Below are 26,649 nucleotides of genomic sequence, written 5' to 3'. Positions count from 1 at the left end.
TTAGTGTCGGATTATCGAGTCACAACTGTATTTACATTTTCTGTAACTGTTTTAGCTTAAACTGTTGTTATCGCTACACTACAGACAGGCTTTGCTTGATCTTTTAAATACACTTTTCTGTGTGCAGCCCTGTTTGGACCTGAACCGGTCCGTCTCTGTGCCTTTTGGCTGTAAAGTGCTAAACTGGAGTCTCACGCTCTTGTTAGCTGAACTGGCACCAGAGGTCACAGGAAGTCAAGAGAAAACGTGGTCAGGACTCCACCACAGCTATAGACGGCCTCCTCTAAACCACACGTCGTCTCTTTTTCCTCTCCGGCTGAACTCACGAGACCAGCAGCACATTCTGCAGCGTTTCCATCAGCAGGTGATGCATGTGAGTCGCCTGGTTTGCTTTGAGCCGAGGAATGTATTTGTGTTGCACCTCCGATCCTCCACAGGCCTCTATCTGTGGACGATTCGTCTCAGAAGCGATTTTAAACTGGTCTCCTGAACCCCCCTCCTCCCCACCGGGCCGCCCACACCCAGGTGATGGTGCAAACACGCCGCCCAGTGCTTCACACTCATCTGCTCTCTCTTTTCCTTTCTCTCTTTCTCACTACGCACCGACACACAAACACACCCACACGGCCCTGCTGGGGAATTCATGGCCTCAGGCTAACAAACACAATCCAACGGCGGCGGCGGCGGAAAACCCTGAGAGGAACTCGCACAGCTCAGCTCCCTCACGGCGGACGAACAGCGTGGAGCTGTGAGGAAACACTTCATGACAGTTTTTATTTCCTTTTGATGGACACTGAGGTGGTGAACTGGCAGCGGTCTTGCAGCTACAACACGTGTTGACAGGATTGTTTTGGGGGTATTTGAGGCTCTGTTTGCTGAGTCAGGGTTTTTTGATTGAGCAGGCAGAGGATCTCAAGGTAAGAGCAGAACGGATTTTCTTCTGCATTCATCAGTCGGTCGCTTCCTTTCATCCAACCTGTGCTCAAAGTGTGTTCAGGGTTTCCAGGTGTGCTGCTGTTGAGGCTGTGAATGTGTAACTGAAGTTTTTACGATCTCCTGTAATCACTAACTGTCACCGCGCTGGTTTAAATCAGGCGGTCGGAGTAAAATCTTCTCTCGCTGGGCTGCATTTGTTAAGAGGGAGTAATTAGACATTTTTAGGAAATACACCAGAGTTAGACGTGAAGATCAGCGTCGCTCTCACTCACCGGGGGACGGTTTAGTTTTGGATAAACGCTGGAGATGGAGAAACAGTGAGAAAGAGTCCAAAACGATTCAGTTGTTGTGTATAGTTGCTGTAGAAAGTGTTCACATCCCTTCTCCTTTTGCACCTGTTGTAGATTCAAATAGAATCATTTCAACATGCATACAGGCAGAGTAAGAACATGTTGGTAGAATTTTCATTTCATTTCACAGCCTGATCAGAGTTTTCCTGATGGCATTTAAAGGAAAGAAACTCTGTGATCTGCTGAAACAAACTCTTTGGAGAGAACCTTAAGTACCATATCTATCCAGCACCAGGACCTGCTCGGCTCAGGTGGTGGAGCAGGTTGTCCTCCAATCGCAAGGTTGGCGGTTCAATCCCCCGCTCCTCCGCAGTTGAAGTGAACCCGAAGTTGCTCCCAGTGGCAGGCAGCACCGTGCATGGTACCATTGGTGCATGAGTGTGTGTGCATGAGAAACACGTTGCAAAGTATATAAGTGCAGACCAGTAACAGTATCCTTACAGGGAAGCACGGCAGCGGCAGCATCATGCAACCAGCGCAATGGTTCACCTTTCAGCCACGATAACGTTAGAGTGGCTTCAGGATGAACGTCTGACTGTCCATGAGTGGCCCAACTAAAAAAAAAACCTGTGGAAGTTAACTGAGGGTGTCAGCTCATGGATAGTTCCCGTTCAATCTGATGGAGCTTCTGCAAAGGAAAATGGGATGATTGCCTTAATCCAGATGTCCAAAGGTTGTAAAGAATTATAGAGTCAAAGCAGCTTCTACAGAGTGTGTGGATGCTTATTAACACATTTGGAAAACCTGTTTTTGCTGTCAGTGCAGGTCACTGAGTGCAGCTTGATGAGCAAAAATCAGCACATTTATTAAACAGTTACACAGTGAAGAAAAAGTGAAATATGTTCTGATGTAACGTGTCACATGGCGGCTCTGCAGGTGCTAGAAGGCTGAACTTGACACCTTCAGACAAAGCCGGGCGAGCCTTTTCCACGTTTCCTGTCTTTTCTGACTGCAGACAGATATGCTATCAGTCTTACAATCTGACTCTCGAGAGCGTTTCATGCCTTTAAGAAGCACAGTGGAGCTGCTTTCCTGCCACATTCGGAGCTTCTTCATCACATTCTTACAACGTAGGACAAATCCTAACAGGTTGCATAACGGCCGGAGCTAAGAAGCTGCAGCATTGGTCGGTTAGTCATCACACCGCCATTATGTGTAGTTTAGTTTCAGGTGGTTGGTTGTTGTCTTGGTGCATGTCGTCTGTAGGCAGGTAGTCACTGCTGATGCTGCATTTTCAGCATCTAGGTAAGGAAATGTAAGTTCTGTTTGCATCTACTCGTTGATGATACAAGTCTGTACAGCGTCCCAGTTCTGTTTCATGAATCACGCAGGCAGTCGCTCAAAATCACGGTTTGGTAGGAATGTAATGATGTGAATCATAGCAGCAGCGCGGCACCAGATCACAGCGTGAATGTGGAGCGTGGTGTGACTGTAGTACTACGATGAAGCAACTCCAGGAACAGCGTGTACTCCAGTGTTTCCAGGTCTTCACTCAACACTTAGATCATTGCTTTCCCTGGATTTCAGTTTTGAAAACCGGCAAATTCAATTCAAGTCTTTTTTTTTCTTTTCAAGGATGATATGACGCCAGCCCAGCCGTGAGAATGTACGAGGTGATGTCCGGTGACACCCTGGCCTGGAAGGTGCCCAGTCCGAGACAAAGCGGCACCGAGTCCAGCCCCGAAGCGCACTTCACTGGGGAGGGAGGGCCTGTCAAGATCCTCAAAGTGTGCTTCTGCACCAACAACAACCTGGGCAAGAACTTCAAGCTGGTCAAATGTGACAGCTCCTGGCAAATCAGGGTGAGAGCTTAGTAATCAAAAAAGTATGCCGAAGGGAGTGTCAGAGGACGAAGACGAGGAGAGAAGCCTCAGCTTATCTGAGACGGTTTTCGATAAGAAATTGAGGAAGTGTCAAGGCTGAGGGATGCAGTGTTTTGTATGTTTAGCCAGAGAGATGTTTTCTTTGGCCTTGTCAGCTCGTTGGACTTTTAATAAATCTTTTATCACTTCACAAATAATCTCTCAGTTTGCAGCAACAGCGAAAATTTAAAGATGTTGTTTCCACTCCTTCGTGTGATCATTTTGGAGCGTATTTGTCAGTCACAAGCATCAGCCACAAACTGTAATAAAATATAACTCGTACCTCTTGAACTTTCTCGTTTCCTCTCCTTCAGGCCATCATTCGTTCGATCCTGGTCAGCGGGCGTCTGGGGCCGAACATTGAACACGCAGGATGTTACGGTCTCCTGCTGAAGCACCTGAAGTCAGAGGAACTCCACTGGCTGCATCCAGATCTGACCGTCGGAGAGGTGGAACAACGATACGAGAGCCATCACGTGGAGGCCGAGTGGAGGTACAGACGGATCCCTGGGATTCTCATCTCTGACTTTATGCTGAACACGATCCGTTGACTCACTTCTGGTGTACGATAGTAAAGTTTGTTCTGTGGAAAGCTTATATCTGCGTGTCTGCTTTCTTGCTGGGAACAGGTACGATCTCCGGATTAGATACGTTCCTGTCAATTTCCTCGACAGATTCAAAGAAGACAGATCGACGTTCCTGTATTTCTACCAACAGGTAACCGGCGTCGGTCTCGTCATCAGAGCAGCAAACTAAAAATTCACTTCTTGTTGAAGTCTCTTTTTTCTTCAGTACACTTTTGGCAATAAGCAGCAGTGTTTTTACACATAAGAGAGTAGGTGGAAGCGTGTATGATGATGACTTTACTCGTGACTGGTTTTGTGTTGATGAAGTTTGTGAAACTCTTTTCTTCTTCTGTCATGGAGGCTTTTGTTCTCCAAGCGAGCCTAAAACGTATAAAATACTTTTTTGAAACACATTTTTTGGGTCACTGACGTAGTCGTAATGTCACACTCATTCTCTTTATGTAGTTTCAAAGGGAGGGACTCACATGCACGAACATGCACTTCCCACCAAAACATAGAAAAGAGAAACTCAGATTGCAACAGAGGGAGTGAGGCCTAATTTTCAGCTGAGGATGCATCGCTTCAGTGATCGCTTTACTTTTGCAGCTATAATCCCTATAAATAGCAGAACAGATTGTTTTAAAATATAAGTGTAATTGTTCGGTATAATTTTGGCGAGTGCTGGCGTATTTATTTTCTCTGTTCTATATCTTATGTATTATTTTACAGGTGCGAAGTGACTACATGCAGTATCATGCGAGTAAGGTCAGCGATGGGATGGCGCTGCAGCTCGGCTGTTTGGAGATCAGGTGAGTCACCGCATTCCTCAGCTCTCTGAGCACAAGGCCGCTGTGTGAACACAGTTTGAGGTGCATTGTTCATGCGTTTCACTGGAGGTTCTCTGATAACCTTTGTGTCGTGGTACTTTGTGCTTAACCCTGTTCAGGACTTTCATGTTTCCATACGTAGAAGGTCGTTCAGGGTCTTCTTCAGGTCTTTGTTGGTATTCATGATAGACTTTTATACTATGTTAAATACATTTTTTGATAAGTTGATGTATTTTTGGTTCCAAATGACAACAATAAAAAAAAAAAAAACACCTGTCACCTGAACCAAATGTCCTGGAGTCAAAAAACCTCCAAAAGTCCTGAACAGGGTCAACATGTGTTGAATCAAAAGGACTAATATGTGTGTCAGTTTTATTAGATGCTCACACATTGTTTTTTTTCTCCCGTCTGTTTTTACAGGAGGTTCTATAAAGACATGAACGCAAAAGGTCTAGAAAAGAAATCCAACTTTGAGCTGCTAGAGTAAGTTTTTCCTCTCTCAGTCACAGACTGTATTCTTGCTACGACTACACAACATTTGAACTGTACCAGCAGCAGCGTGATTTGATTTTACAGATAAGAGGGTTGAGAGTGATCCTGAAGCTTAATAAAAGGCAGTGAATGTAGAAAATGTGTAGACGTAAAGGCCAATTCATGGACATGTGCTGCTCATGAGTGGACATTGCACAGGATTTCTGGAGAACTTTTCTTTGTGTTTTGGCACCACTGATGGAAACCTTGAAGAAATCAGAGCACTTTAAAAGTTCTGCAGCAACTACTTCAGTTACAACTCGATGAATTATAAAGCTGTGGATGTCCAGGAATCTTCTCACCTCATGCTAAACATTTGTTTTGAGCAGCACTCCTTTTCCTGGCAGTTGGACAGTCCACATGGTCACAAACGTTGGGTTGCATGTGGATGGATGACGTTTACCCCCATGAATGCACAAAGCATGAGTTGACCTTAAACCTGCAGCGGGGAACTTTTGTCACCCCCTTCTGATAGTGAGAGGCATTACACAAACAAGATGAAGTGTTTGTGAGTGTAATCCTTCACATCAACGTAGAGTTTCTTTAGTTTTACGACCATTAGAAACTTTTCCAGGATGCTCCTTGGTTTGTCCACCATAGACGACAACATCTGTCCCCGTCGCTGCTGTTGCTCCCCTCTGCAGCTCTGACAAACCAATCGTTGCTGGTTGACATCGCTGCCAGTGCACCAGCTCGGGAATGTAGTCACAGACACCAGGTTTAAAACTTGGGTTTACAGGAAATACAGAGAGATTTATGTGGTGCCAATAGGCTTAGTCAGCATTAGGGAAGGGCTTGAAGGTAACAGATGTTCATTCATATGTTTATTTACATCTCTGTGCATTGTGAGCTTTTAATTCTCTCTGTTTTACTTTGTTTATTTGATGCTTTCTTTAGAAAAGAAGTGGGCCTGGACCTTTTCTTTCCCCAGCAGCTGATCAACAGCATGAAGGTAAACTTCCCAAACCACAGTGTCAGCCACCAGCATTGGCCTAAAGCAGAGGGGTGTCCAGTCCTGGTCCTCGAGGGCCACAATCCTGCATGTTTTAGATGCTTCCCTTTTCCAACACACCTGATTCACATGATCAGGATCGGTATTAGGCTTCTGCAGAGCTTGATGATGAGCTGATCATTTGAATCAGGTGTGTTGGAAGAGGGACACCTCTAAAACATGCAGGATTGTGGCCCTCGAGGACCGGGACTGGACACCCCTGGCCTAAAGTGTGTCCACCTAAACAAGCACCCACTAATTAAACTTCGTTATGAGCATTAAATTGGACGTTTGGCAGGTACAAACCATAACTAGTTCACATTTCTGTGGTTGTGATCCAGTCTAGGCAGCTCCGGAAGTTGATCCAGCAAACGTTTCAACAGTACGCGACGCTCAAGGAGGACGACTGCATGGTGAAGTTTTTTGAGACCCTCAAGGATTTCGTCAGCTACGACGAAGAGGTCTTCCCATGTGAACTGGTGGTGAGTGGCAGCATCATGACCACTTGCCATAGTCCTTGTTAGTGGTTTCACTCCAAGCACAGATTTACTGTTCTGACCATTAACATTACAACTTGTGGTTGTTCGTCAACAGCAAGGCTGGAGTCTGTCGGTGGAGCTGGTCATCGGTGGGAGAGGCATTCGCCAACGAACACAGAAGAATTCAGCAGTGAGTGTGGTCACTGTTTAGGTTTTCTTACAGAGACCGTTGACCTTTCACCAAAGAGAAGCTAATCCATGTAGAAAACAGGGAAGCGGCTAACCTGTCTCTGTCCGGTGGTAACAAAACTCACCTACCAGCATCTCTAGGGTTCAGTAATTTACACTACATTTTTTTTCAAGGCTCATTGGATGCCAGAAATCGCGCCCAGCCAAGAAATAGTCTGACATAAACCCCATACAGGACACAGTTTCCATCCTTTGCTAAGCTAACTGGCTACATACAGCTATCATACAGACTAGGATACTGTTCCATACCTTAATGCCAACCCAGCATGTGATGCTCCTGCGCTGTCCGATGTCTATTACTTGGTACTGAGTCTTATAATCTTGACCTTGAAAAAATGTACATCAGCTACTTCTAAGCCATCGTCCCATTTGGTTCAAGTGAGATGGCAGATTATACCAGTCCATAGTTTTCCCTTTTTTCCACCATCATGCTGAGATATTCCTCCATCGCCTGGTGACTGCAGACAGGAGTCATCTCGTCTAGCCGGTATTTTGGTTTATCCACAAGCCTTTATGGTTCCATGTACACGTCTTCTCCTCAACACCCTTTGGGCTCGTGTAGCATCACACTCCTACCTCCGTGCTTCACTGGCAGGACGATGCATTCACTGTTCCAGTAGTGAACAGGTTCACTAATCCTTTCATGTGACCGAAGCACTCACAATATTCTTATTAATATTTTCTTAAGTAAAGTACAAAGAACATGCAAAGGTTTTTCCTGAGACGCCGTTCACAGAGGTTGAGGTTATGTAATGTCCTTTCCAGTGTCTGAGCTGTGATAGAAACTCTGATTTCCACTGATAACACTAAGTCTGAAGCACGTCCGTCTGCTTGTCAGAGCTGGATTGTCCAAGTAACACACCGTCCATGGTGTTATTTTAGCTTTATGTAGATTTTTCTGTTCCTTTGACAATCCGTTTCCATGCAGATCCCACAGGTCCACGTTTGAGAAAGTTCTGGTGTTCACAGCTAATTTTATGACAGTGTTCATACAGTTAAGCTAATGAGAAAGCACAGGTGTGTGTCAGTCATCGGTGAATTCACTTCTGTTGTGCTGGATGTCTACTTTGGGGCCTGTGTTTTCAATATAGTCTTTTAAAAGTCTTCTAATTGTTCACCAGAGGAAATACTTCTAACTAAAAATAATACAATTATTTGAATCATTTGATATTTCAGTGATTTTGCACATCGGCGTGCTCACTCTTGTCGATCTATTCCTGGTAAATGTGTCCTCCATGACGAATGTTCAAGTCTAGACTTGCTATGCAAAGAATTAAATCTCCTTATTAACAGCCACCAGTGTGTTCTTCATCATTATGTATCTAACATGTAATCACTGCCGTCATAATTTAACTTCTTGCATCTCTTACTTTTGTGCCGCAGGCCGTGTTTTTAGCCGACTTCAAACAGATCAAGAGGATAGAGTGCTTATCGCAGAGTGACGGCAAGGCTCTGCTCAACCTCAACATAGAGGGCGCCAGACAAGTAAGCGCCACAACTACTCATAATGCTTTATTCATTTCTGTTTAAACATCTGAGAATGTCTTAGACGATTTGACCATGCGTGAGCCTGTATTTCACGCCGTTGTGTCTTCTTTGACAGCGTCTATCCATCAACGTGGCGACGATCCCCATGGCCGAGAACATGATGGATCTCATTGACGGTTACTGCCGTTTGGAAAATGACACAGATGATACTGTGATCTACCGACCAAACAAAGGTGTGTGTGACTCCTTTTATCCCAGTGTTGCTAAAACTCACAATTAAGGTCACCAGTGTGCTGTGTTTAAGCACAACTGGATGCCTTAAAAGTTATATAAAAGACTTTAAAAATGCATTTTTAAAACTCAGTTGGACTTCTTGTTATAAATAATTTCTTTCCTAGATGGTAATACGAGAAGTGCCCTACCTGAGATTCCTACAGGGTGAGTACGCTGTTGAATCGTGTCCTCTCGGCGCTCTTAGGAGCCATAACTTGAAAATTTATGACCCTTTCTTGTATTCTGTGTTCTCTATGGAGCAGCCGAGACTCCAGCTCAATCAGACACAGTATGGGTGAGCTGAAATGTTTTATATTTTTTCATGATCCCCGTAGTGCAGTTCACATTTTTAATAGTGGTAAAAGAAAAATCCACATTGACGGGAGGCACCAAGGCTACGATCTAGAAAAACTTTCTTTCTTTTGCAGGTTCAGATATCTACTGCGAGATCCTCGACGAAAGGCCAAAAGGTTTGTCAGAAGTCTGCATTCGGAGCTTTTGCAGAATAATACACGTGAAAACTCACTTTTAAATGTTGCTGTTGTTCTCTAGTTGTAAAGTACGGGATTGAACGAGAAGACATCGTTCTCGGACGAATCCTTGGCGAAGGGTTTTTCGGAGAGGTCTACGATGGAGTGTACAAAAAATCTGTAAGTCTGTCTCCACATTTACATTTAGATAAATAATAAATACAGTCGTGACTGGAAAATCCGACCCTTAACAATCCAAAACCTTGCTATCCGACAGATTTTAAGAAAAAATGAACAGAACCCATAAAAACAGCCTTAACATAGCGACAGCCTTGGATTGTGACTCCGACATGACATTTAATGTCACCAATCAGGATGACGGCGTATTATCTGACTGAACAATCCCACAGATTGGCTACGTTCACACTGCAGGACTTGATGCTCAATGAGGATTTCTTTGTGACTTCCTTCACGTTTCCAGTTCAATGCGACTTGTATGTGATCTGCTGTGTGAACTTCATACGACCCAAAAGTGTCCCGCATGCGCAGAAGAGGACACGACGACGTCACACGCAGCGAGCGTGCTCAGTGTTTATGGAAGTAAACATGGATGGTAACGGTGGAGTGTATCTGCCACTCCCCCGCCGCCACCGATGGAGGAAACAGAAGTGTGAGCGCTAACTAAACTAGCATCAGCAGCCAAGTACTGCCTGTGTGTTCTGGACACTTCCACCCCGTCAGAGCGCTGCCCCGGGGTGGAACGTGCACAATCTCACCGGTCAGTTTGGCTGAAATCCAGCGATGCGTAGTGTTCTAACAATACACGATATATTCACAACTAATGATCCTTCCAGCATCAAGCCCTCCTTGTATCTCAACCTCCGTCTTGACAATCCAACAGCCTTGATATCCGACATAAAAGAAGGTTTTACATTTAGTGTCGGATTATCGAGTCACGACTGTATATAAACAGAAAAACTGCTGGTTTTTACTCACTGATGTAAAGCGATGATTCTACTTCAGCAGTTGACAGAAGAGATGCATTTGCGAAACAAAAACTGGAAGCACGCTCGATATGTGTGTGCACTATTAGACTGTTTACAGCATTACATGTTGAAGTTTTTTCATTGTGTCATTGGACAGGATGGCGACAGAGTAAACGTGGCAGTGAAGACCTGCAAAGACTGTTCCCCTGATGTGATGGAAAAATTCATGAGTGAAGCAGGTACACAAAGAAAAACAGGTTTAAAACAATCACTGCCGCTGCAATGAAGTGACAAACTGATCAACGGAGAACTTTGTGTATTTGGCAGTAATAATGAAGAACCTCGATCATCCCCACATCGTTAAGCTGATCGGCATCATAGAGGACGACCCCGTGTGGATCGTCATGGAGCTCTACCAGTACGGAGAGGTGAGCTCTGACCTCAAGCTTTACTGTAGAAACACTGGAAAACTCTTTGAAACCAGTCTTATGTAGATCCACTAGTCTTCTCATCTTCAGTGCAGAACAAGCGAACTCCTGTCTAACCGATTGTGTAACTGATGTTCCTTCAGCTCGGGAACTACCTGACTCAGAACCAAAACAAGCTGACAAATATTACTCTGGTGCTGTTCAGCCTGCAGATCTGCAAAGCTCTGGTCTACCTCGAAGGGGTCAACATGGTTCACAGGTGAGGAAGGAATTTAGCTTCTTGTGTTTTCATCAACTAGCGAAAGAAAACAGGAGATTAGAAATCATTGTCAAGTTTGGATCAAGTCATTTTTGTTTTTCTTTAAATGGAACTTAACCAGGTTGTTTCCTCCTGACTGGATCCCTGATTGTGTGGCATCATGCTCTCAGACGTTTGGGATAAAAACGTTAAATTAAATTGTAGAATTTAAACCATTGGAACCCAAAATCATGTACCTTCCTTTCAGCTGATTGGCTGGTAAAGTATTAATTGCAGGGAGGTGTGGCACACGTCAAACTGCACAACTTGACCTTTCTAATGATACCAGTAACTCGTCTGTGTTGGCGGGAAAAATCGTTTTTAACTGACATCCAGCTTCATCATCTTCATTCACGTCTGCGTCCGTCTCCACTCTTGTTTGAATTACTTCTGAGCTCACAGACATTGGAACAAAAGAAGTTTTAAAATGATGCTCGTCACATATTCGTACACACTGAACGTTATGAAGCCACTTCTGCGAGGCGACGTCAACACGAACGCCCATTTTCACTTTTCGCTCCCCATCGTTCCCTAACGTACCACAAATCAAAATAAACAGCAGAACTTCAGCTCTCCAGTGACACCAGTTGTTTCTCTGTGTGACAAAACACTGCTGATGGGTTTTGCTTTGAAATTAAAGCAAATCTCTGCATAATTTCCAGCATAGGGCTCATTTACATACCACTCTGTACGAGAAATAAACAAAAAAACCTCCTTAAGGATGCCAAACAATACAAATGTGCTCCTTTGCTGCTGCCATTTTTTTGTGCTTTTGGAAGAGGCACAGCTTGTACTATCGTAATATTCCAGCACAGTCATGCTGAGTTACAGCATGATGTTAAAATAATTTGACAATCTGGTCAGATGTCTGCTGGTTATCATATAAGACAGAGCCGTGGTAACTCACAGGGATGGAGAGGAAGACAAACCATGTGAATGTAAAGACGAGCCATCAGGTGGTGACAAACCTTTTGTTGTTTAAGCTGGAAATATTTATGCTTCGACTCGACTCCACAGAAAGTCGACGCGGCAGAGAAACATGCGACACAAAGCATGTTTTTACAGAACGTTATCTCCCAGTTTCAGGCAGCCGAGCAGCCACTCATGGATTTAATCTCCTGTGAAGAGAAAGCTTTGACAATTAGGTTTTGCCTGCATGGAAAATGTAAACTTTCCCTTTTCATTGTTTCAGTGTCGAAAACACGAGACACAAAAACAAGTCAGCCAGTGAGGATTAAAGCTCGTTTGAGATGCAACAAACTACTTGTTTCTGAGTTTTGGCACGAGGTTTTGCAAAAACTAAATGCTCACTGTGTCCTACCCACATTAACTTTCCGCCTCGTCTACGTCTCGTCGCAGAGACATCGCGGTTCGGAACGTGTTAGTCGCAAGTCCAGAGTGTGTGAAGCTCGGAGACTTTGGTCTGTCGAGATACATCGAGGATGAAGAATACTACAAAGGTAACACAAGCACTCATCGCTTTGCTCTCTTAGATCACCTGTAACATGATTTAAAACAAGTAGACTGACAATGTGTCTGTAATGTTTTGATTATTTCATTTTCTGATTTTTTTTGCTTTCAAATTTCCATCGGAGGATCCAGTAAGTGATAGTAAAGCAGATCTTATACATTAATAGGTTGAAAAAAAAGCAGGAAAATAAGTAATCACGAGTTTGATTTGACCTGCGCTGTGATAAACGAACATCTCTGCCTCTGATTTCTTCGCAGCGTCCGTCACTCGTTTGCCGATTAAGTGGATGGCACCAGAATCCATCAACTTCCGACGTTTCACCACCGCCAGTGATGTCTGGATGTTCGGTTAGTTTGTGAACCTGCAGCAGCACATTTATGGGGTTTGGCGCTCAAGACACGAAGAAAGAGAAACACTCACACATGTTGGTTAATCATTACCCAGAATGCATGACTTTATGATGCAGTGGGAGCTGTTAGACCTCGTATCACGCTGACGTCCTGGGTTTTGTGATGGAGGTTCACGTACTGCATTCGTCCAGTTATCTTCTTCCAAACACCATGAAAGTCCAACGTTTTGTGTTTCACTGCTGCACCGTGACTGTAATAGTCTTGTATTTAGTTTTCTCCTTGTCAGACCTACAAACACGCACCACTGGCATAATCTGACCTTTGATGCCTCCGAGAGTGAAGCAAACAAAGCATAAAAGTCCTCATGCTCCTTGTTATTCATGTGCAGTAACACTGGCTTGTGTGCAGGAAATACAAGCTGACAAGCCACTGCTCTGGTTTCTTTCATTCCTTTTCCCTGAAGCGAGCCTACTGTGGGAACCTGACCAAATTATCTATACGCTGTAAAGGCATAAAAGAGTGAACCATTATAAACAAGGTGGCAACCTCGATATTACTTTGGATAAAGGAGGCAAAATCTATACACATGTTTAAGATATTATTGCCTCAGTGGGTCAAACCTACATGGCCTCGATCGGACGTATTTAGCATGTATTTGGGAAATAAAGGATTTAAGGAACGAAAGCAAGACTTGTTTTAAACTTTTACTAAATATTAAACTAGAAAAATGGTGATGTGGCCTAATTAGTGTGACAGTGTGTGAGTACCTCAGTGATCAGACCCCAGGTGAGCACGTTGCCTTTTGTTATGACAAAAACCACGATCATGACATTATTCTATGACGATAAATGGGCTGTTTTACGATACAGGAAATGATTCCAGACTCATATATTATAAGCAAGATATTGTATAAAGAGGTGTGACATTAGGTGGGCAGCACTGGATCCTCTCTGATTACACAGCCTGCAGTTCAGCTGACTGGACCATGAATATTTGTCATGTGACTGCTTGTCGCTACTGAGGACTGCAAACTGTTCCTGCTTTTAATTGTATTTAGACGTAGAATAAAGTGAATTTAATGAAAAATCAAAGTTTAAGCTTAGATTTGGTTCCATTTTGTGATCATGCGGCACGTTACAGGTGATAAGTTCAAGGACCGTTGGGAAGGACTCTTGTTTTTATACACTCTAGCTAAATGCAGTGATTTTGGTTAGATTTTTTAATGTTTTGAAAGTTAAATGCCTTTAAAATCCACCCATAAGTTTTGGGGTTCACACGGTTTTGGGTGTAATATATTTACTATCCCTTGAGGCTTATGGGTTGCAAGGTGACTCAGTGGTTGCACAGAAGGTCGCCGGTTCGCGTCCCGGTGAGGACACCCGGGATCTTTCTGCGCGGAGTCTCCATGGCTCAAGGTTCTCTCCGGGTTCTCCGGCTTCCTCCCACAGTCCAGAAACATGTTGAGGTTAATTGGTGATTGTAAATTGTTGGTTGTCGGTCTCTAAGTGTAGCCCTGTGATGGACTGGTTACCTGTCCAGGTGAACCTGCCTTCACCCTGAGTCAGCTGGGATAGACTCCAGCCCCCCATGACCCTAGTGAGGATTAAGGTGTAGAGATGATGGATGGATGAATCTTTGGGTTTTGGACTGTTGGTTGGACACATAAGACATCACCTTTCTCATATTTTACAGACTATTTAAAAAAAATAATCAATGAATGAATCAATAATCAAACTAATTAATTGCCACCTTTATTTATTTACAGCTCCATTACCAGGAACACCAGCACGGTTGCATTCATGGGAAAATGTTGCTTCACTGTTTAGTTTCGGCCGTCATCACCTCACACGTCTCCGCGATGTCGGCTTTGTCTTTCCTAATGCGCTGATTTACTCTCCGGTTGCTCAAGCCGGCGTTTCAAAATGAATAATGAATTAGCGGGTGAGCATATCCAAGCCTGTCTCTGTGTCTGTGTTGCTCTGTAGCGGTGTGTGTGTGGGAGATAATGAGTCGTGGGCAGCAGCCGTTCTTCTGGCTGGAGAACAGAGACGTCATCAACCAGCTGGAGCAGGGCATCCGGCTGCCCAAACCGGACAACTGCCCTCCTGCCCTCTACTCCCTCATGACCCGCTGCTGGTCCTACGACCCCAGAGAGAGGCCCACGTTCACCGAGCTGGTGGTCAAGATCAGGTAGTGCTTCATTAAATATCATAAAGTGACTGACTGTACAGAATAAGAATAAATCTATGATAATAATAATAAGAATAATAAACAGTGCAAATGCAAATATATACATGTCATGGGGATGTTGCACGTTGTTGGTCTACTGGCTGGTTTCAGCTGCACATTTCTGTTGATGCATAAACGAGGACGAAGCTTCACGGCGCCGATTTCACTTCCTTGTTATAGTTCAGTGCATCAATCCATCCAACTTTTTGGAGTCACGTCCACAGGATCTCTCCTCACTTCCATTCATTGTCTATGTAAGCAGCCGAGCGATGCATCCTGGTAGCGCCGTGTTGCATTTCTAGAGATGTGGCATCGTGTTGGTCACTTTTAATTTGTGTAGAGTTGAGGTTTAGGCTACACAACTCAGGGGAGTCCAGTGTGACTCTTCACCCCGAGAAAGTCCCCAAAAAAGGACAAATTCAGCAGCTTTTTTCTGGCCCCAAATGTTTGTATGGTTGTAGGAGGGTGTAGCTTCCATTGGTTTAGGAAAAGAAGAGCATCCATTTCAAATCGGTTTCATGTAATAGCTACACTGGATATCTGGCAACTGCAGATGTTCAGTGTTCATAAATCAGTTCTTCTTAGTCAGTAGCTCCACATTCTCCATCACCTTTACTATTCATGTGTCTTAGGTTTCTCATGACAGTGACCTTTAAACCAGTTGCAGATATCTGAAGCTGACTTCATTAAATCCTGACTTGATTAATTCTGACTCGTCATAGTCCCAGTTCAGGTTAGCTTCCATTGCCCTCAGTTCACAGTATTGTTTTTTCCAGACAGCTTGAATCAACTGTTAACCGTCCAAAATGATGTTGTAGGTATGAACTGTATTAAACTGGAGTCATGACGATTCAGATTATAGCAAGTGGAAGAGAAAGACAGATTTCTTTTTAAACATATTATGGTGCTGCAGCCCTAACTGCACAACAAACTGCCATGTCCGAGCAGCTTGATGCCAAAGTTCTTGGGATTTTCAACAACAAGTCTCGTTTTCCACAAACTTCGTGCTGCAAAGATTTCACAGCGTTTACTAGCAATTATATTCACTGTTCAAATGCTTTGCTGAGCTAACAGCCAATGGGGAGCATCGTATGAGCAGCATCACTAGCTAGTCATGCTAAAGCGAAACCATTTCTAACAGCTCCACATCTCGAGACAGTAATACATGCGTTTATCACCTCCCACCTGGATTACTGTAACTCACTTTGTCTTGGAGTCAGCCGCTCGTCTCTCTCATGTCTCCAACTGGTCCAAAACGTCAGATTCAGCTGTTAAATGTAAAGAGAATAATGGTGAATAATCACTCGTCAGTCATCTGTCGTGACGACACCTTTTCCTTTCTCCATGACTCTATGAAGGGAAGCACCTCTCACACCGTGTGATTAACATTAAAGGATTTAGATCCACATATTTCTAGTTACTGTTTAAATTGTCAGAAATGAGATCATAGAAGAAGCCTTGAAGATCAGTGTATTGAAGTATAATTATCCATTTGAACTAGTGTAGTGCTGAAGGTGGTGACCTCCTAAAACTGTACATCAAGTGTGTTTCTGAAGACTTAAGTGACAATAACTGTGTTTCCAATCTGTCAGTGACGTCCACAAGATGGAGAAGGAGCAGGAGGTGGAGAGAGAGAGGGACAGAGCTCGTTCCACCAAGTTCTTTGAGCCCAAGTTTAACTTTAACGAACCTCCTCCTAAGGTAGGTCAACTTCAGCCAGTTGTTCATGTTCTGAATCGGCTCAGAGTTCATGGATTTACACTGTTTATGTCTTTTTACCTCCATTGAAGCCTTCAAGAATGAAACCTGGACGGTTTGGGAACACGCTCAGTATTGGTCTACACATACAGGTAAATAATAGCCTCCAGACACGGTGCTTCCACCCCTAGATGACACTTTTTTTTTATGTAATTGTTGTGTGTCTGTGCAGCTGAATGAGGCTCTGTGTGCCAGCTCACCCGACCTCGCCAGCCCATCTGAATACCAGTCGCCTGTCGACTCCATGAACTCTCTGGCGCTGCCGACCAGGTCTCCACGGCGTCGCAGCATGGGGGTGAGACGCTCTGAGCACTTCATTATGAAGCCTGTGTCAGTTTATGCTCTAAAACAATACATCTGATGAAGTAATATTGAAGGTGTTTGTGTCGTAACCCTCTGAAACCTGCTGATGAGTTTGAGTTGAAATCAGAAAGGATCATCAGATTTTTTATCTTTGTTGATGGTTTTTGAACTACTCATCAGTGACGTGCAGTTCTGTTGGGAATCAAATCTTAATCCCAAATCTGTTCACAATATTCTGCATGTCTTATTTCAAAAAATTAGAAAAAAAAGAAGTATTGTTGGCATTTTACAGGTTAAGCATGGAGTTATTTGTGAGCAACAGTCCTGTGACAAAAACTCAGTTGAACTGCAGGCAGTGTTTACACAAAGCATTGGAGAAACAGTTTTTAATTGTCTCTAATAAAATATCTACAGTCTGTGGAGCCCCATTTCTTTTATCACCTGTGGGCGCCTGGAAAAATGGTTGTGATGTTTCCATAGATTTAAGGACTTGGTATAGCATTAAAGAAAGGAGCCCACAGTGGGTCAGAATGCTTAATCCTCACTAGGGTCATGGGGGGCTGGAGTCTATCCCAGCTGACTCAGGGTGAAGGCAGGTTCACCTGGACAGGTAACCAGTCTATCACAGGGCTACACTTAGAGACAGACAACCAAGCACACTCACATTCACACCTACGGACAATTTACAATCACCAATTAACCTCAGCATGTTTCTGGACTGTGGGAGGAAGCCGGAGAACCCGGAGAGAACCCACGCTGCACGGGGAGAACATGCAGAAAGATCCCGGGTGTCCTCACTGGGACGCGAACCGGCGACCTTCTAGCTGCGATGCAACAGTGCTAACCATCGACCACCTTGCAGCCCGAGTCAAACAAAATGTGACAAAAGCAAAAAACAACAAAAAAACCTAGAAACATGGTTCAGAGGGTTCAGAGAAGAAACAGATAAATGTTCTGTTCTCACAAGCCTGTCTCATCGTTCCTTTGCTGCACTTGCAGGAGGGCGGCTTCGCCCGAATGGAGGCGAACAGCCGGGAGGACGCCCAGCGGCTGTGGCACACCGAGAGGAGGCACATGCAGGACACCCTCCGGCAGCAGAAAGAGCAGATGATGGAGGATGAAAAGTGGCTGGAGAAGGAGGAGAGACTCCTGGTGGGAAACAGGGCATCCTTAACTTTTGTCAACCCCCTCTGTGTGTCTCTGTGTGCCCCTGCATCCAAATTCAACGTGGCCCTGGAGGCCGCGCTGAACGAGGCACCGCTAAACACTAGCGGCCCACTTGTGCACCCTCGACGCCCCACTAGTCTTAAGTTGAATGTTCCCCTGGTAACAGTTCCAAAGAGAGGCTCCATGTCTATATTCTATAAAATGAACCTGCCTGTTTTTTTGCAGGACCCCATGGGACCAGAGGACGCTGCCAGTCCAGCGGTAGGTGTCCACCTCCACAAACCGTCTTTAAGCTTAATGTCAGACTAAAGAACAGCAGCCCAGTTTGTCAAGTGACCACATTAGTCTGCATGATGACTGAAGCTACACTGGAAAGCTACACACCTAAAACTTTTAACTAAAGTATGTTTTTTGTTGGGTTTTTTTCCAACTGGATGTGAAACCAGTAGAAGTGACACCTGCAGCCACTGGAGTTACTATTTCAGAAAAAGTTTTCCATGTGTAGCATTCATGTCTTGTGCAGCACACAATGTTGGAAAGTGCATCTTTTTCTTATCTGTTTGTCATGAATGGATGATCCAGTACAGTTCAATTTATTGCAAAAACACATTCAGTAGTGGAAGGAGTAATCAAATCCTTTGCTAAAGTAAAAGTACCAGCGAAAAAACTCTATTACAAGTAAAAGTTGTGCAAGAAAAATCGCACTTAAGTGAACGAATACAAGTGTTAGCAGCAACATGTAGCTGAAGAATTCAATTAAAAGCACTTGTTTGATGTGTCTGAGTGATATAATGTTATATAAGACTTCATCAGATGTGTGTCAGCAGCATGTTGCTGTCGCTGCTGAAGTCAGAGACAGTTTGAACTACTTTATATTCAGTTTAATGAACCGGGACAGCAGATAAATGTGAGATTTTAAAGGGAAAAGTCACTATTTGGTTGAACTCTAACAACTCAGACGTCTGTAACGTGACCTCGACCTCACGTTAAGTTTTGTAAGAAGCCAAAAATGTTGGAAATTGTTGGTTTAATCTTGTTTTAATTTAAAAACTTGCTTTATCATCCATTGTGTTAAAAGTAACTGCAGTGGACTAGAAAGTAGATTATTTACTTTGTTTTAAAATGTAATGGAGTACAAGTATAAAGTAGGAGAAAAACCAGAGTAAAGCAGCCTACAAACAGTACTTTGGTAAATACAGAGTTACCATCCATCATTTACTGCGATTACTTTTGTACATTTTTGTCGACACATGATGTGAGCTGCTGAACAAACAGTGAGAGTGTAGACTGGACTTCTGTTCTGATCCTCATCAGATCTTTCTCTCTCTGTTCTTTCAGTCCCCTGAAGCTGACAGTGAGAACGGTAAGAACACACACACATTAGATTAATTCTGAAGATGTGTTTCTCTCCATCTTCCTCTCATTCCTTCATATTGTTCTTTTCTCTGCCCTGCAGCAGCGCCTGAGAAGCCTCCTCGGCTCACAGCGCAGGTAGACCGACTCCTTTTTGTGCTTTTAATATCTTTTTAGAACGCTGAAAAGGCCATTTAATTCATTGGCTTTGATTTTTTTTCGATAAAAAGAGTTTATAACGTGCCCTTCACTTTAAAGGGCACAGACGTCACCGTGCATTTGAAATAGTAAGTAATTTAAATGGGTGTTGAAACACATTACTTCTGTCCTATGTAGCCGGCACCCACGGCGGAGCTGGACCGCTCTGATGACAAAGTGTATCACTCCGTCATGGACTTGGTCAAAGTTGTTGTCCAGCTCAAGAACGACATCCCGGAGCTGCAGCCAGAACAATACATCACCATTGTCAAGGTGCACTGAGACAAATGATCCGCTTCACTTCTGCAGCCTGTTGCTGCTTTACTGGCAAACTGAAAAGCCAAACTTCCTGAGTCATACAGCTGAGTGATTTCCTGTATTGATCTCTGCCCGCAGTCTGTTGGGATGGCCTTACGGGATCTGATTCGCAGTGTTGACGACATCCTGCCGACCCTGCACGAGTCCATCAGGACCGAGGTACAGTTTGTCGTCTGCAGAAAGATGTTTTTGTGTTTTCTCGCGTCCCTACTTTCTGCCGAGGTAGCTCTAAGGAATGTAACTGAGATCAGTGAGTTAGAGAGATATGTTGAGCCTAAAGTCAGAGTTTTCAGTTTCACACATGCTATATCGCCATGGTAACTGATGCTGCACAGCTCTGGAGGAGGTTCAAATCAGTGTTAGGTTTTATTAAGTCAGTTTACACAAATTAAGCCTGGATATGTCAAACTGGCTTCATAGTAAGTCTGTCTTTCACCTGTAGGAAATAACAATGACAGAACTGTTTAAACACAAGCAGAGCAAAGGTGAAGAAGTGTTTTATGGCTACTCCAGAGCTCATTCTGCAGCAACCGGCGACAGCGAGCCAACATGCACAGCAGTAGGCTCCTGAAACACGATGGAATTTACCCAAACATTCGCTCCACTGTTCTTCTGCCTCCACCAACAGATCGAAGGCACGCAGAAGCTGCTCAACAACGACATGGCGGAGCTGATCAGCAAAATGCGCCTGGCCCAGCAGAACGCCATCACCTCTCTGAAGGACGAGTGCAGGAAACAGATGCTGGCCGCTGCACACACTCTGGCTATGGACAGCAAGAACATGCTGGACGCCGTGGACCAAGCCAGAGTCAGGGCCAATTTAGCCAAGCCAGCCGCCCCCTAGCGGACCGCAGACTCTCGTTTTCAGTTTTCCACGTCAAGCTGTCAGAAACAACCTGCACATAGTCAGACGTTTGTGTTGTGATCAAATCAGTGAAAGTTAAGCCTGCACTGGCTCTGTGGACCGCCGTCGTCGTGTACGTGAATGTTTAGCGTAAACGTGTTGCTGCGCCTCAGTGGATATCGACAACCTGTACAAACAAAGTTATTATGGCGGTGTGTAAAGTTATGACAGTCCGTTAGCGTCATGTTCAGGAAGCAGTCGGTCCTGACAAACTGGAAACTGTTCTTATTGTGATTGATTTAATTATCTGATGAATTATCTTTGTAAATATATAATGTGTCTTGTGACCAATACGATATGAAAAATAGCATTATTATACAAAATGAAACTAGTAGTGGATTGTAAAGACAAAAGGTTCGTCAGCCACTAAACTGTTTAAAAGTCGTATGCATTGGATATATTAAGTCTTCAATCGTTATAAAAATGATGAAACGAAGACCACAAGTGTACGAGTAATAAATTGGCAGATGTGTGTTTCAGGTTACTCTACTTTAAAGAGGTTTTTGTATTACGTCCGTCGTCTTTATTATGAAACATAAAGCTCTAACACATAATGCAGGAGATACAGCAGTATAAATGCTGTACGTGTGCCTCCTCATTAAAGCCGACCTCTTGTGGAGTTTTGTACATTTGACGATGTTTGTGTCCCTTTTTCAGTTTATTCATAACAACCTGTCAGAACTACTACGACTGTAAAGTATCTCCTGCAGACTGAGCGCTAAAGTAATAAAAGGTCAGTGAATGTGTGTTTTCTTTTTCTTGTTCATTTCACACCGACTTGTTTTACACTGAATCTGCCTCACAGGTACTTTCATTTTGCTGCCGTGCAAACAAGTAGTTGCTCGACATATTATAACGCAATCTTAAGCAGTGTTCAGTTCATTCTGACATACAGGAGGTAGAAAAGCTAACGTGGCTGTTGAGGTGGTGAGCAGCATGCAGCAGCGTCGCATCGGGTTTATCTCCATGTCTGTGATTCAGCACATAATCTATAATAATGATGAACATAGTGGAAACAGGTAATGATGTTTGTGTGCCTACGGGAAGTTTTGGGAACCTCAGAACGTTGTTTTTTACTCAAAATGTAAAATTAACATAAAGAACTTTTTTGTGTAACGCTATGATTGCTCCATATCTGACCTGTTGTGTAGACGTTTGGGGAAATGCTTGTAAAAACATAAATTAAATCAATTTTCATTTTGCAATAAAGAGCCATAAGAATAATAAGTAGAAAACAACACAGAGAGGCAACAAATCCACTGTTTTTAAAGTTAAAATTGTTGACGTTTCATGAATCAGTCAACTGTAGTGTTTTACCAATAAATATTCAGAAAAGATCTGAAAAAAGAGAAAGTAAGTCTGATTTAAAAGGAACTGAGATCTTTAAAAAAACAAAAACCCAGATTCAGGACAAAAGTGACGGAGCGTGTGTGTTTCTGTAAAAGGAATCAGTTTGGGGAACAATCTGGACAAAGAAACCAAAGAATCAGAACCAATATTTTACATTTAAAAGAACAATTAAAGGTGGAGGAGATCTGTTCATTATGTCTGATTGTAAAGACGAGTAAATAATCATGTTAAAATTTCTGTTTAAAAAAAAAAAAAAATTAAAGAAAATGGATCTACAGTAAAACGTGGCTGTCAGCTTTGAAGGACAACTATTTTATATTATTATTGTTGTTGTTGTCTTTGTTATGAATATTTTGATGCTTATTGGGTTGTTGTTGGTGCTTTTTGTAATTTAAGTTTCAGTAAATGTATTTTTTTGAGGTAACAGATAAAATCAGATTATTCTTCTTTCTGCTCCTTTTCGTTCAGGAGTGTTTGTGTCATATTTAATTGTTTTAACTCAATGAATGAAATAAAAATGTAAATAAACACATAAATAATTAATATCTAGATGAAATGCCTCGATTAGGGATGCTGGATGGTTGTCACTATTCAATACTTTTAATATATCACTCTGATGAACTACTGGCAGCTGCAGACATAAAATATAATGTTTTTTTATTTCATTTTATTTTATTTTTTTTATTTTTTTAAATTTATTTTAATTTTAATTTTTAATTTTTAATTTTATTTATTTATTTTTTAAATAAAAAATAAATAAATAAAATAAAATGTTTTTCAAATGTACACATTCACTATAAGAAAACTACGTCAACTTACATGTAAAACAAGCCCTAGTCTCTGTAACAAACATGTCCTCTGTTCCTGCAGTTAAATCTGAGTTCAGCCTCAGACTCAGTTTACTTTTGCAAGAACACAAATTATATGTGAACGTCTTTAGGCCATTTTCACACATCAGTAAATATCATATCGACAGGGTTTCAAAGGTTTTCCATGAGGGTGTTTATTACATCGTACAATCATTCAAAAATAAGTGTAATCACCGCAGCATTGCCAGAAAGAAACGCCCGTACAAATGCAATCTCCGTCCAAACCAAACGGCTCCAGTGCATCCAGGATTTTCTACCACAGTGTGTTAACAGTCATCTCATCGTGAGTAGATGTCCAGACTTGTCGAAGCCTTTCAGTCTGGCACAAACGCAGGACGCAGCTGCAGCTTTTCCACATTTAGTTTTATCCACATCGGTGACGTTTTGCTGAATCTTCAGTCTGCCACAGTTCAACATGTCAGTAAAGAGTCATTCACAGTATCATGACTTTGGTGCCTTCTTCAGCTCCACAATCCTTCAGAGACGTTGCTGACATCAACATTTCCTCTTGTGCCATATGACTGATACCTCTGACAGAACCGAGTGAACTCACGTCAGCTTCGTCACTGACCGGTGTTGAGCTACATGGGAAATGTCTTTTGGCCGTTGACTAAACTCTAAAGCTGCCTGTGTGGACCCAGGAGTCCCGTCTTCAAAGACACAACCCCACATTTCTATAAAATCATCTGGTGAAAGAAAAAAAAGAAAAAAAAAATCTTTGGGAATTGATAAATAACAAAATATTGTTGTTAAAACATTGACTAGATGTGATCATGTGAGCTACAGTAGATGCTTTATGGGTGTTTGTGTGCAGCCGGCAGGATTAAGGTCTGATAAATCTTTGCTCTCGGTTTGTTAATTCCAGGATTGGTTTTATGAAGCCAGACACAAACATTTAGAGTTACACTGGACGCCTCTCCAGCCTCAACTCAAAGTCCTTACGGGCAAGTCTCTCCACTTGGCAGTTGTTTTGGGCAAACAACACCAGTCATAAATAAATGAATGGGGAGAGAGCCAAAACTGCAATTTCAATGTTTACCGGGGCAGAGAACCTGCCTGTCTGGAATCACCAGTCAAATCTGATAAAAACCACTTTAAAAGTTTGGTGACTTTGCTCCAAAATAAGGTTAGAAGGTGTTTTTGTTTTTCAGACAGGTTATGCTTTACTGCACATTATACACACTTTGCTGGATGTTTTCTAGTTTGGCAGATGATTGGCTTTGGAGGAAATGTGGCGTCCAACTGCCATTTTTTGGCATTGCAGTGTTCTCCCATAGATACCTGGTCTGGATGAGTCGCTCCCTCGTGACTTCCTACAAAAAGCGAACATCTGGATGATTAGCTGATGTTCAGCCTCTGAGTCGCGGTCTGACAATAAGGTCACCATTCATCAGGCGGTTAGTGATCAATATGATGTAGTTAGGTTTTTGATTTTCAAGTCCCTGAAACTACAGAAGAAGTGATTATTTCACTCTCACACCTCAGCCCACGACAGTGTTGGCACCACACTGTCTAACTGTCCTCAGAGCTTCAGCTAAAAGGCAACTGGGCTTCTCTTTTTGGTTCTGTAAGACGTTCCAACACTCACGCAGGGCCTCTTCATTTCTAACTGACTCCCAACTCACATGGCCCATTGATGACCCAGAACTCACAAACCTGGAGGTGTGAAACTACCTGAACAGGGATGAGTCAAGATGTGAAGGAAAAATGACCCTTTTCCTGTATAAGATATCTCCTGTTAGCAGACGTCAACCCAGATGATCCTACAGACTAGAACAGGCCATTACCTTCGGTCTCTGCTCTCTCCAGGCCTGAGCCCTGTCTCCATGTTATCTTGCCTTGTTGTGACTTTCCCACAGACGGGAGCTGCTGTAGTAGGAGGAGGATATCATAGAACTCTCTGTTCTAGTCAGGGTTAGACTGGTCTGTTTCTAACAGTAGTGAGCAGACTGGCTGTCTCCATACTGGTCTGTAATCTGAATGTGGCCCCTCATCCAGGACCATAAAGGCCCAACGGTGAGAGAGGATCCTCAGAACTGATGCTGACCCTGTCTGCATGAACTGCTGCGCTGCTGGCATCACTTCTCCTCATATCAGTAGACATTATTACAGCATAAGTCATGTGAGTGTCTCTGTGTGTCTTCATCCTCCAAACTCCTTATCAGTACCTGACTCGTGGTGGCATCGACCCTCCTCTGTTTAGAGATGGCTGCTCCAGTTTGATATAAATGGCGTCATTCACTCCTCTCTCAAACCATCTGTCTTCCCCGTCCATAATGTGAACGTGAGAAGTGTTCCTTATACTGTTGAGTCTTGTCCTGAGGAGCTGAACCTCGCGTGTTAAGCCATGCGCTTGTTGTTTAGTCTCCACTATAGGCTGGTGTGCTGCACGGAACTGCATATACAGCATCGCTTAGCTTGGCTGTTTTATAGGGCGAACCAATGTTTGTCTAAAAATGTTGGGTCTGAAGTGAACTGATATGTTGTGTTTAAAGAAAATCCATCTAAGTTTCTATAAGCGGGACTCCCCATCAGTCACAGAAGCAGCGTCGTAGGTGAAGAACCTTCAAGAACCGGAAAGAAAGTTGACATCTGCTAAAGCTCTTAGAAATTATTACGACCTGAACAGCTGAAAATCTGTACGGACTATTTAGCATGTTATGCTAACTGGTGTGTCAAAGGGATAACATGATTAACACTGTTAACATAAAAGCACATTGACATGCCAAATCTGCCGAATCTGTGAATGTTAACAAAGAATGCTAGACATCAAATACAACCTGAGCACACCTGAGGCTGACGACGTGCATCTGAGATGAAAGTTGACCCAAGTCAGGAGTAAAATTGTCAATTTTGCTACATACAAAAAACAACTAAATAAAACAAACAAACAAAAATGTTGATATTTACTCCAATACTGTTCCCAATCTGAGAATTGCAACGTTCTCTTCGTTAGTCATCCTTTTGGCTCGGCAACTGTGACTTTGTGTGAGGCCGCATGGGTTGGACTGCGTTACACAAACTCGAGTCACGCTGCCAGTTTTGAAGTTCAGCTACACTTTAAATGCCAAACAGCAAACTTGAGTTGAGGTGGGCGCGAGTTTCTTTTGTGTTTTCCCACAAGCGTTAAATCATGCCAGCCAGCCACGGGGGCAGGAAGAGGCCGATGGTCCCGAGCAGGCACACGATGATGAACATCCACAGGAAGATGCGGTCGATCACCATGGCGACGTACTTCCAATCCTCCTTCACCTGTGTGAAAACAAACGAAAAAAAATACATGAGACTAATTGTTTGTAAAAGATGTAAAAAGTTCAACAAGAAGAACCCTTTGACTGACCCCTCATCCCCTTCAGCCAGTGTGATTTGCCACAACCTGTCTGCAACCAATCATTTAACTTTAGCCAAACTTGAGAAAAGTTCTGTCTGGGCTGTTCCCGACTGTAATTTCAATGCTACGTTATGTGCATCATCTGACCCAGCCACGAAATGGGATTTGGCTCCACGGATCACCGCTCCAGTTTAAGATCTGTCTGCAGAAAAAAGCTTTCTTCAGTCACTTTATTGCCAAAGACTTTTTTTTTTTATGCCTCTTCAGTAACTCTGAATGTAGAAGCATCATCAGATAAAAACCAATTTAATTTT

The 26,649-nt window shown here is 43.1% G+C and overlaps 1 protein-coding gene across 3 annotated transcripts in view; it reads left to right on the top strand.

Moving 5' to 3' along the window:
• ptk2bb (protein tyrosine kinase 2 beta, b) overlaps positions 1 to 21,531 on the top strand; it is a 25,590-nt gene extending 4,059 nt beyond the window's left edge. Inside the window, exons 1-31 of one of the 3 annotated variants that reach the window (XM_008290384.1) lie at positions 100 to 364; positions 2,862 to 3,088; positions 3,463 to 3,641; positions 3,778 to 3,865; positions 4,444 to 4,523; positions 4,962 to 5,024; positions 5,970 to 6,024; positions 6,405 to 6,545; positions 6,658 to 6,732; positions 8,175 to 8,276; positions 8,395 to 8,512; positions 8,678 to 8,717; positions 8,816 to 8,847; positions 8,981 to 9,022; positions 9,105 to 9,202; positions 10,166 to 10,247; positions 10,336 to 10,436; positions 10,580 to 10,695; positions 12,094 to 12,194; positions 12,463 to 12,552; positions 14,541 to 14,745; positions 16,377 to 16,485; positions 16,575 to 16,634; positions 16,715 to 16,837; positions 17,845 to 17,997; positions 18,238 to 18,273; positions 19,351 to 19,375; positions 19,469 to 19,503; positions 19,702 to 19,836; positions 19,960 to 20,040; positions 20,510 to 21,531. In XM_008290384.1, the coding sequence (XP_008288606.1) occupies positions 2,891 to 3,088; positions 3,463 to 3,641; positions 3,778 to 3,865; positions 4,444 to 4,523; positions 4,962 to 5,024; positions 5,970 to 6,024; positions 6,405 to 6,545; positions 6,658 to 6,732; positions 8,175 to 8,276; positions 8,395 to 8,512; positions 8,678 to 8,717; positions 8,816 to 8,847; positions 8,981 to 9,022; positions 9,105 to 9,202; positions 10,166 to 10,247; positions 10,336 to 10,436; positions 10,580 to 10,695; positions 12,094 to 12,194; positions 12,463 to 12,552; positions 14,541 to 14,745; positions 16,377 to 16,485; positions 16,575 to 16,634; positions 16,715 to 16,837; positions 17,845 to 17,997; positions 18,238 to 18,273; positions 19,351 to 19,375; positions 19,469 to 19,503; positions 19,702 to 19,836; positions 19,960 to 20,040; positions 20,510 to 20,725 (2,979 nt within the window). In that variant the 5' untranslated portion in view covers positions 100 to 364; positions 2,862 to 2,890 and the 3' untranslated portion in view covers positions 20,726 to 21,531. Of the gene's footprint in view, positions 1 to 99; positions 365 to 851; positions 918 to 2,861; positions 3,089 to 3,462; positions 3,642 to 3,777; positions 3,866 to 4,443; positions 4,524 to 4,961; positions 5,025 to 5,969; positions 6,025 to 6,404; positions 6,546 to 6,657; positions 6,733 to 8,174; positions 8,277 to 8,394; positions 8,513 to 8,677; positions 8,718 to 8,815; positions 8,848 to 8,980; positions 9,023 to 9,104; positions 9,203 to 10,165; positions 10,248 to 10,335; positions 10,437 to 10,579; positions 10,696 to 12,093; positions 12,195 to 12,462; positions 12,553 to 14,540; positions 14,746 to 16,376; positions 16,486 to 16,574; positions 16,635 to 16,714; positions 16,838 to 17,844; positions 17,998 to 18,237; positions 18,274 to 19,350; positions 19,376 to 19,468; positions 19,504 to 19,701; positions 19,837 to 19,959; positions 20,041 to 20,509 lie in introns of those variants that run through there. The other 2 variants (XM_008290385.1, XM_008290383.1) reach the window with 2 other exon arrangements.
• The last annotated feature ends 5,118 nt before the right edge of the window (positions 21,532 to 26,649 follow it).

Source organism: Stegastes partitus, unplaced genomic scaffold (genome assembly GCF_000690725.1).
Source record: "Stegastes partitus isolate 25-593 unplaced genomic scaffold, Stegastes_partitus-1.0.2 Scaffold670, whole genome shotgun sequence".
NCBI lineage: Eukaryota > Metazoa > Chordata > Actinopteri > Pomacentridae > Stegastes > Stegastes partitus.
The sequence above is the reverse complement of the archived record's forward strand: the minus strand, read 5'-3'. Positions and strand labels throughout refer to the sequence as shown.